The sequence below is a fragment of the Dictyostelium purpureum genome (genome assembly GCF_000190715.1).
Source record: "Dictyostelium purpureum unplaced genomic scaffold DICPUscaffold_16, whole genome shotgun sequence".
Classification (NCBI taxonomy): domain Eukaryota; phylum Evosea; class Eumycetozoa; order Dictyosteliales; family Dictyosteliaceae; genus Dictyostelium; species Dictyostelium purpureum.
In genome coordinates, this window is record NW_003519353.1 from 87,260 (window position 1) to 97,772 (window position 10,513).

General features: G+C 23.9%; 3 protein-coding genes across 3 annotated transcripts in view; 1 reads left to right on the forward strand and 2 right to left on the reverse strand.

The window, feature by feature from the left end:
• Nucleotides 1–482: 482 nt before the first annotated feature.
• Nucleotides 483–4,886, reverse strand: DICPUDRAFT_147709 (uncharacterized protein; the record flags this gene model as incomplete). Its single annotated transcript, XM_003283929.1, has 3 exons — nucleotides 483–2,906; nucleotides 2,991–3,521; nucleotides 4,275–4,886. 3 exons carry the CDS (start codon nucleotides 4,884–4,886, stop codon nucleotides 483–485), a joined length of 3,567 nt encoding a protein of 1,188 aa, XP_003283977.1.
• A 3,542-nt stretch (nucleotides 4,887–8,428) lies between these two features.
• Nucleotides 8,429–9,009, reverse strand: DICPUDRAFT_26731 (uncharacterized protein; the record flags this gene model as incomplete). Its single annotated transcript, XM_003283930.1, has 2 exons — nucleotides 8,429–8,776; nucleotides 8,854–9,009. Coding segments are annotated over 2 exons (504 nt in total), but the record flags the coding sequence as incomplete, so codon positions are not given.
• A 663-nt stretch (nucleotides 9,010–9,672) lies between these two features.
• Nucleotides 9,673–10,513, forward strand: part of DICPUDRAFT_96541 (uncharacterized protein) — a gene marked incomplete at both ends in the record, with an annotated part of 4,195 nt that continues 3,354 nt past the window's right edge. Inside the window, one exon of the mRNA XM_003283901.1 lies at nucleotides 9,673–9,701. Coding sequence (XP_003283949.1) covers nucleotides 9,673–9,701 — 29 coding nt within the window. The remainder of the gene's footprint in view (nucleotides 9,702–10,513) is intronic.

Genomic DNA, 10,513 nt, shown 5'->3' on the forward strand with positions numbered 1-10,513 from the left:
ATTAATATTTTTATTTGAGTCTATAATACATTCGTTTATTTTATTTAAAATTTCGTTTGTTTCTTTGTAGTCGATTTCATATTTTTGATTTTTATATTCTCCTGAATTGTAGAAATTCATTTTATTATCTAATTTATTGGATAAAAAAATGAAAAAAAAGTAAAAAATAAAAAAATAAAAAAATAAAATTTTAAAAAATAAAAAAAAAATAAAATTTTTTTGGTTTAAAAAATTGGGAAAAACATTGTGGTTATAAAAACAATAAATAAAATAATAATTAGATTTTGATTGAAAAATTAAATGTAATCGTAAATTATTTAAAAATACAAAAGTTTTTTTTTTATTTAATAAAAAGAAATTAAAAAGGATTGTGTTGTTATATAATTTTTTTTTTCTTTTTATATTATAGAAAAATAATTGTAATATTATTAATTGTTTGTATTATTTTATTGAGGGGGTTTGTAGTATATATTGTATTAGTTTTAAAGTGGTGGTGGTGGTGGTATTCTATTCTTATCATCATCATATTGTTCATCATAATTATATTCTTGTTGTTGTTGAGAGTAGTCATATTGTTGATCTTGTTGTTGAGAGTAATCGTATTGTTGGTCTTGTTGTTGAGAGTAATCATATTGTTGTTGTTGTTGGTCGTAATCATTAGTTGTGGCACCTTCTTGATAATCTTGAGCTTGATAGTCTTGATTTGAGTAGTCTTGGGTGGTTTGTTGTGAGTAATCATGTTGTTGTTGATCTTGTTGTGAGTAATCATATTGTTGTTGATCTTGTTGATCTTGTTGTGAGTAATCATATTGTTGTTGGTCTTGTTGAGAGTAATCATATTGTTGTTGATTATTTTGTTGGGAATAATCATATTGTTGTGAATAATCATAAGCTGGTGGTGGTGGAAGATTTGGAGTTGAAAGTGGTGGTGGTGGTGGTGGTGGGGTATAGGCACTTGGTGATGAATATGAAAGATTTGTAGTCGATCTATTATTACTATTATACAAATTGGAAGCGTGGTGGTCACCAGATTCTGAAAGATTATTGTTAGAATTATGATAAGTTGAAGCACGGAAATTTGGAGTTGATGATGATGAAACTGTGACAGTAGTTTTAGTTGATGAAGGAATATCAGTGTATGCAATACCATTCTTGTTATTTGATAAACAAGCTTGAACATCTGAAATGATTTCACCAATTTTATCATTTGTACCTTTTTTATCATTTGATTTACTGAGAATTCTTGCAACATCAGCAGTTGGAACTGGTACATCGACAAGGGTACGATTGGTGGTGAAACATCTTTTCATTGCTTGTAAACCTGCTAAACCTAAAGAGTTGTTATCGATGAGTAAAGTTTTAAGACAAGTATTCTTCTTTAATGATTCGAATAATTCTCTACAAATATCATCACCCATTTGATTACCAGAGATATCTAATTCGACCAATTTGCAATCAGCAAGTGATTTGACTAATGGTAAAAGTTCTTTACCTAAACAGAATGAATTTTTACCACCCAAAACTAATTTTCTAATTGAAACATGTTGATTAATGGTTCTAGCGATATGATCAACGATTGGCTCGGCTTTACTAGATGATTTAAAGTTGGATGAAAGGTCAATGGCAGTAAGAGTACTATTCTCTTCAAGAGCTTGGACAATATAAGTGACACCCTTCTTTCTAAAGCCATTATTTGCGAGATTAAGTGATGAGATATTGGATGATGATTTGATAGTTTGTGAAAAAGCTAATGCACCTTTTTGCTCTAAATTATTGCTTGAAAGATCCAAGTATCTATCTGAAACTGCAACACCGCTACTGCATGCATTAAGGATGTTGTTAACTTGGTCACCAGTAATTTGACATTTTGATAATTTAATATTGGCCAATGAATCACATTTGTTAATAATAGCACAAACATTTGATACAGCCTCTGGTGTAAATTTATTACTAGAGAGATCCAAATATTGAAGTGCTTCCAATTGACCTTGTTTAAGTGCCATTGTGAATTTAGTGGTATCTAATTGAGTATCTTCGAGGTTGATATGAACTAATGGTTTTCTTGGATTTGGAATTGATGAATTTAGGAGAATAATCCAATCATGGAGTGATTCGGTACCAATTTTATCGAAAACATTTCTAGAGAAATCTAAATGAACAATATTACCAGAGGAAGCATAGTTTGATTGGAGAGTACGGAAGAAAACTGAAGCACCTTTAGCCTCTAATTGAACATGTGAAGCAATGAGCTCCAAGAATGGTCTATTGAATGATTTGATTGCCTCTGCAATAACCTCCATACCTTCATCTTGAACTTTATTTTCAGAGACATTGAGTGATACAAGGACATTATGTTGATTCTCTTTTAAAGCTCTTCCTAATTCCATCCAACCACTTGAAGCGTCAATTGATGAAAGATCAGCACTAACGATAGTTCTATTGTGATGGAAAACATCGGCTAATAATAATGGGATTTCTTTTCTTGTTTTATTATGGCAAATAAAAGTATCGAAAAATGTATTGTGTCTGAGAGCTGCTAAAACTGGAGTTAAATTTACAGCTGATTCACTATTTTTATCGATACCTGCAAAATCATCAAGACAAAATACTCTGCTTCCCTTGCTAACAGTTTCTTCAAGATAATAAATTAAATCTGTGTTGATTGGTGAACCATAATAGTTACATTGAGCCTTATAGACTTCGAAAAATCCATGAGCTAATCCTGGATCGACTTGATCAATTTCTGGTGGGGTTCTTTCTGGTGGCAAAATTAAAAGATTTGGTGAAGCTTCTTGTGAAAATGTATAACTAATTTTATGAAAAGCATTAATTAATAATTTTGGAATTATAATACCAATATTTGATCCAGTCATATCAATTAAAAACTTTGAAAATTTTAATACAACCTAAAAAATTAAATTTAAGATTAAAAAAAGTTAGTATTAATTAAAAACTATATTTGTATTATACGGAATAATGAAAATATTTACTCTATCAATATCATCACTTCTAATTTCAACTAAATCATATAAATGACCTTCTCTTACAACTTGCTTTTTACCACCAATCTTATTTCTTTTAATTGAATAAATTCTATATTTGGTTAAAACAAAAAGACGATCTTGAACAACATCCTTTTTATTTGTTTTCTTTACCCAAAGGATAAAATCTGGATCTTGACCCTCTAAATCAAAAACAAATCTCTTTTCACCTGGTGATAATTCTGAAGATGCCATTCTTTCTTTAATTATTTCTCTTTTACTTTTTTTTTTTCTAAATCTACTAGCTTGATAGCTGGTGTTATTATGATTACTATTGCTATAATAAAAGTTTATAGATTTATTTGAATCTAGGGTATTAAATTTACTATTACTACTTGAATCTGTACTGATACTACTTTGACTACTATTTAAACTTGTTAAGCTTGTAAAACTCGTTAAACTTGTTAAGCTAGTACTACTGATACTATTATTTAAATTAGTTGAATTATTATTATTATTATTATTATTACTATTACTTTTCTAATGTTTAAAGGTAAAATTGAATTAATAAATAAATATAAAATAAATAAATAAATAGGAAAAAGAACAATAAAATAATGTGATTCTATTACACTATACTATTATAAAACAATAGCATTGAAATAAAAAAAATAAAAAATAAAAAATAAAAACTGAAAAAAATAAAAAATTAAATAAATAAATAAAAAAAAGATATATACATTGGTGTGTGAGTGTGTGAAATTTTATGAGTATACTTTTTGGGTTTAGGTGTGGTGTATTGTGTGTTAGTGTGGTGTATTTGGATGAATGGGGGGGTTTTTATTTTTATTATTATTTATTATGTGTATATGGGATATTATGATATAATTTATAAATACAAATAATATTTATTTGTTTTATTTTTTTTTTGTTGTGTGGGAAGGAAAAAGAAAAAAGAAAAGAAAATAAAAAATAAAAAATAAAAAAAGAAAATGGAACCAAAATTGTCTCGTTATACATACAACTAACAAAAATAATGCACAAAAGTAAAAATAAATTTTATGAAATATAAAAAAGAAAGAAAAAAAAAATGGAAAAAAAAAATATCAAAAATTTTCTTTTGCTTTTATTTTTGAGATATTTTTTAAAAAAACACTTGTGTGTGGGTATTGATGATTAATATATTTTGTGTGTGGTTTCCTCCCACAATTTTAAAGGTTGACCAAAATAAAATAAAAAAATAAAATAAAAAATAAAAAAACAACAGATATCTTTTGAAACAAAAATCCATACACTATTATTATTATAAATTAGATTATTTAAATTGGTGGTGCTATAGTTTAAATTATTATTTCTATTAGTAATGCTTTGATTTAATATTGCTAAAAACTCTTCTGATGACAAATTATTTAGATCTTTAACAGTATTATTGTTATTATTTTGATTATTGGTTAGATAACTATTTAAGCTAATACTACTCATATTAGCATAATTATTATGAAAACTATTAACACTATTATTCATACTATTATTATTATTATTGATATTTTTAGAAATAGGGTTATTATAATTCTTATTCTCCACTGAGACATTATTGTTATGATTGTTATGATTGTTTTGATTATGACCATTATCTTTATTTAATTTATTTATGTTATCATTTAAACCTTGATGGTTTTGATTATTATTTACATAACTAAAATTATTATTATTATTATTGATATTATTTACACTATAATTTTTAGCATTATTACTTATATTATTTCTGTTTATGGTATCATTATTTATGCTATTTATATTATTTATGTTTCTATTACTGTTTCTGTATGTATAATTATAGTATTGACGATTATTATTGGTACCACCATTATATGTATAGTTATATTGAGGGGTTTGTGGTTTCATTTTTTTAATATAAAATAAAAAATTTTAAAATATATAAAATTAAAATAAAAAAAAAAAATAAATAAAATAAAATAAAATAAATAAATAAATAAATAAATAAATAAATATATATAAACAAAAAGAAAAAAAAGAGAGAAAAAAGAATAAGGAAAAAAAATTACTATATTCTCTTTTTTTTTTTTTTTTTTTTTTTTTTTTTTTTATAATTAAAATTTAATTATATAAAAAATATACAAAATACAAATTATATCTATATTTATGTATAAAATTAAAAGGTATTTTTATCATTATATCAAAAGAAAACACAAAAAAAAAAATTGTGTGTGTTTATTGTGTGGTTGGAAATAATTGTGGTGGGTGTATTGTTTTAATAACATTATTGTTATTATTCTTTATATGTTTATTTTTAGTATGTTATAAATAATGTGTTGTTGTTTTTGTTGTTGTTGTTGTTGGATTTGTGTGTGTTTTATTTTTCATATTTTACGAGGTTTTTTTAACAAAAATATATTGTCCGGGTTTTATTGTTTTTTATGTAAAAGATGGATAGATATTATTTTTTTTTTTTATTGTATGAATTTTTGTATTTTTTGGTTTTAAAGTTTCAAATACCCATCCATTAATTAACTGACTATTTAATGTTTGATATGATAATTTTAAAAATAAAGATGAAAAGGTTTATAAATGTATTTATTTTTTAATGAAAAAAAATTCTAAAAAAAAAAATGAGGTAAAAATAAATTTTTTTTAAAAAAAAAAAAAAAATTTTAAAAAATAAAAATTTAAACCAAAATATAAAATTTTTTTTCTAACGGCAAGCAATGAGATCTCTGATTCATATTAAAAATTTAGATGACCAGTTTTATTTTTTTTTAATTTTCCTAATACCAATCATAATCCAAAATTTTCTATATAAAACTTTTTTTTTTTTAAAAAAAAATAAAAAAATAAAAAAAGAAAAGAAGAAAAAAATAAAGATATAAATTTAAAGATATAAAATTAGAGATTGTATTTTTAAAATTTTTTTTTTATTTTTATTTTTTTTATTTTTTATTTTTTTTTGTTATAATAATATTATAATTATTATTATTAAAAAAAAAAGATTTTATAAATAAATTAAATTGAAGAATATAATAAATAATTATTTAAAATTATCTTTTATATTACTATATACAGTGTGTAGTTTTGTACACTAATTTTTATACCATTTTTGATTATTTCTTTTGTTTGTGATTAAAGACCTTCAATCATTGTTTTCGAATTTTCAATTAAATGAAAATTGATTGGTTTTTTTTGGCTATTAATAGTGTTATTATTTTGGTCTTCGTTTAGAGTCTTGTTATTTATTTTTGGTTGATTTTGAGTATTTAAAAGGTTTTGGAATGGTGATTGAATTAAAAATGAGTTATTATCATTTGGCACATAATGTGATGTTGATGATGGGGTTGAAAAATATGATGCATTTAAATATTTACTTGGTGTTGAGTTTAAGGTTGATGTAATTGCTGATGTCAGTGTTGAAATTGATGTTGATGATTGTATGGTTGTCGAGGCTAATAACGATGATGCTAAAATTGGTGGTGAAGCGGATGAAGGAGAGGAGTTAGAGGAAGACAAGGTCGAGAGATTAAAGGATGAGGGTGATAATGATGTTGATGATGAGTCTGAAGATAAACCTAAAATTTTTCTTGCTTTTGTAAATAATGATTTGTTTGGATTTTCCTTTAAGAGTTTCAATGCAATGAATGATGAGTCCATTTGTGGTACAGTTGAAGTTGAGGTATTGGTTAGGTTACTATCATTCATCATAGAATCACTATCATCGCTCACTATATTATTATTGCTTATGTGTGTATTATCTAAACTTTTATTCTTTTCATCTAAACTGTTATTATTGTTTTGTTCTATATTATTTACGCAAATTGAATTATATGTATTGGTTGCTGTTGTCGTACAATTGTTTTGTTGCTGTTGTTGTTGTTGTTCTGTAATATTATTTTGATGATGGTTGTATGGTGAATAATATGGATTTTCAAACTCCATTGGATACGAAAAAGATTTTGGTGTTGAAATTCTTGATTTAAATTTCGTTTTACCTGGTGTTGTCAATGGTTCTAATGTTGTTGATAAAATTGCTGATGATGCTGGTGTTAAAACTGATGAATATGATACAATATTTGAATGACTTGGAGTTGAAATGGTTGATGAATTGTTTAATTTGGCATTTATGGTTGAAAGTGAGGTTTTATCGATTCCTTTATCAGAAAGTAATTGGAAACCTAAAACTTTATTATTCTTTGTAAAACTGTTTGATAAATTTGCTGTTGTATTCGCAGTTGATGTGGTGGTTGCGGTGGATGATGTTGGTGTTTGGATTTGTTTAAACGGAGATTCAAGATAGTGGCTATTGTTTTGGTTGGTGGTTTGTATTGGAGATGTAAAGTGATGTTCATAGGTTGCTTTGAATGGTGATGAAAGATTTTTTGAAGGGGTGAAATTAAAATAGTCTAAATGGTTTTTGCCTGGTGTAACAGGGAAAGAGCTTGGGTTAAACGATGGTGATCTAAAAGGTGAAAGTGAACTATCTAAAAATGAGGCATTTTCTTTGTTTTTTTGAATTGGTGAATAGAAAACTTCAGGGAAATTTGATCCATATTCTAGATAATCATTGTTATTTTTCTATTGATAATAAAGTTAGTTCAATAAAAATATTTAGAAGTAAATCATAGTGAAAATATGTAACTTACATGTGGTGATGAAAATTCAGATTTTAATCTTTTATTTTTACTTGCACTATTTGTTAATGATGCTCCACCCGAGAAAAACTTAATTGGTGTTACTATTTTTGACATTAATTCATTTGATGGTTTATTACGTGATGGACTATTATTTTGGTTATTTAATATATTTGCTGTTGAGCTTGAAATTGGTAGTAATGGTGTTTTATTATTATTTATAGTATTTGTATTACTATTCATATTCATATTAATACTATTGTTGTTATTTATATTGGCTATATTGTTTATATTATTTAAACTATTTATATTATTTAAATTATTTAAATTATTTAAATTATTTAAATTATTTATATTATTTATATTTATATTATTTATATTATTTGAAGAAACCAAACCATTGGATATAAAACTTTGGATTGGTGGTTGACCTATGCTATCATTGTTGTTTATATTATTTGCATTATTATTTATATTATTATTAATATTATTAATATTATTTGTAATATTTTTGAGTGGGGTTTTATTTATATTTTTAAGAATCGATGTTGCTATATTATTTACGCCACTATTATCTTCATTTTCAATATTATTTGATTCAATTTCTTTTAAACTTCTTTTTTTTGATTCTTTGGATCTATTTTCTTGAGATTTAGATGTTGAAGGTATTGGTGTTGATTTTGTTTTTGATTTTGATTTTGATTTTGTTGATGATGATGATGAAGTGGAAGTGGTTGTAGTGGTGGTAGTTGTTTTTGAAATATTTAAATTTGTAGGAAAAGTCATAATAGTATCTTGGGACGAGGATGAAGACGAGGAGAATGAGGATGATGGTGATGGTGATGATGGTTGTAAAGCCTGCTGTTTTGCTAAAGTGCTTCTTTTCATTGAGGAGTTCCAATGGTTTTTAATTGCATTATCGGTCCTACCTGGTAAATGTTTGGCGATTTCAGCCCATTTATTACCATGAATTGCATGCTGTTCTCTGATTAAATTATCTTCCTCTTCGGTCCAAGCTTCTTTTTTGATATTTGGGTTGAGATGATTATGCCAACGTTCACGACACTGTTTACCCATTCTTCCTTTAAGATGTAATGCTATACTTGACCATTTCTTTGGTCCATATTCTTTAACTAATTCAATAACTTTTTCATCCTTTAGAATAAAAATATTAATATATTAATAACTTTAACAAATTTATTACCTATTAATTATTAAATTTAATAACCTACCTCCTCTTTGGTCCATGCACCTTTTACTAAATTTGGATGAAGTACTTTTTGGTATCTGTGATGACATTGAACATCTGTACGGTCTGGAAAGTGTTCTGCAATTTTTTTCCAATTCTTTTGATTATGTAGTGTTACTGCTTTTATTAATATTTCATCCTAAAATAGTTTGGAAATAAATTAGTATATGGTTTACAGATATCTTTATATTTATTGTGATTAAATAAATATTTTTTATTTTAAAAAAAATTAAATTTTTTTTAAAAATTTTTTTTTTTTAAAAATTTCCATAATAAAGAATAATATGAAAATTTTAAATAAGCTACAACCTCTATATGGAAATATATTATACTTACTTCTTCTGGTGTCCATTTACCTTTAGTTTTCTTTTTATCTAATGATTTTTCGGAATCAGTATTATCATCTGTAATATCATGGGCTGATAAATTACCGCTTTCATCGATATCATTATTTGTATTTTTCATTTTGTATTTGTGTAATATATTGGAACTGTTATTATTATTTTATTATTATTTTATATTATTGGTTTTTGATTCTTTTAACAATCGTATCTTTATGTTTATATGTTTATATCTGAAATAATAAAATAATAATAAAAATTGTGTATTATTTATTTTTTATAGAGTGTCATATGGTAGAGGTAAAAATACTACTATTAATTATTATTACAATGTTTTGGAATGATATTTTTAAAGAAAACACATGTAATGATATTTTGTGTATGTTTATATGTGGAGAACTATATGGTAGTAATATATTAATAAAAAAATAAAGTTGGAGAATAACTAATACTATTTAAACATGTATTTATTTGGTAGTGAGGTTGTTGTGTATATATAGTATTTTTGATTTTAACTATTTATTTTATTTTTTAATACAACAATAAAAAGTTTAATAACAGTTTTCGTTGATAAATTGAAAAAAAATAAAAATAAAAAAAAATTTTAAAAATTAAAAAATAAAAAAAATTTTAAAAAAAAATAATAATTTAAAAAAAATAATAAAATAAAAAAAAAGTATTATATTAACTATTAAAATCCTATGTGAATATATACTATATCGTATAGTGTTTATCTTGAAATAGTTAAAAATAAAAAATAAAAAAATAAAAAAGATAGATTTAATTATTGATTATGTTGTGATATTTTAAAAATAGTAAAAATTTGTGGATATGAAAAATAATTATTGAACTTGAGTGCGAGAATAATTGAGTTTTGAATTTTAATTTTTGGACAATAAAAACTATTATATGAACGGTTATTGGAATAATAATTATATAAAAACGATATAGAATATAACAAATAATAAACTTATGCAAATATATATTAAATATGATTGATTTATAATTTATAATTATTACTATTATTAATATTATTGATTATTACTTTTTATATTACTTTTTTATCTTGTGTAAACTTTGGTAATATTTTATGATTTTATGAATCATATGATTATTATTATAACAGTGTATTATATAATTTTTAGATTAAATTAAATGCAAATGAGATAAAGTTTTATCTATTGGCTTTCTCTTGTATGGATATTATTATTTATATTTATAATGAAATTAAATATACATGTATTTTATATAAAATATTTGTGTGCTTTTTTTTTTTTGGTTTTTATTTATATTTATTATTTA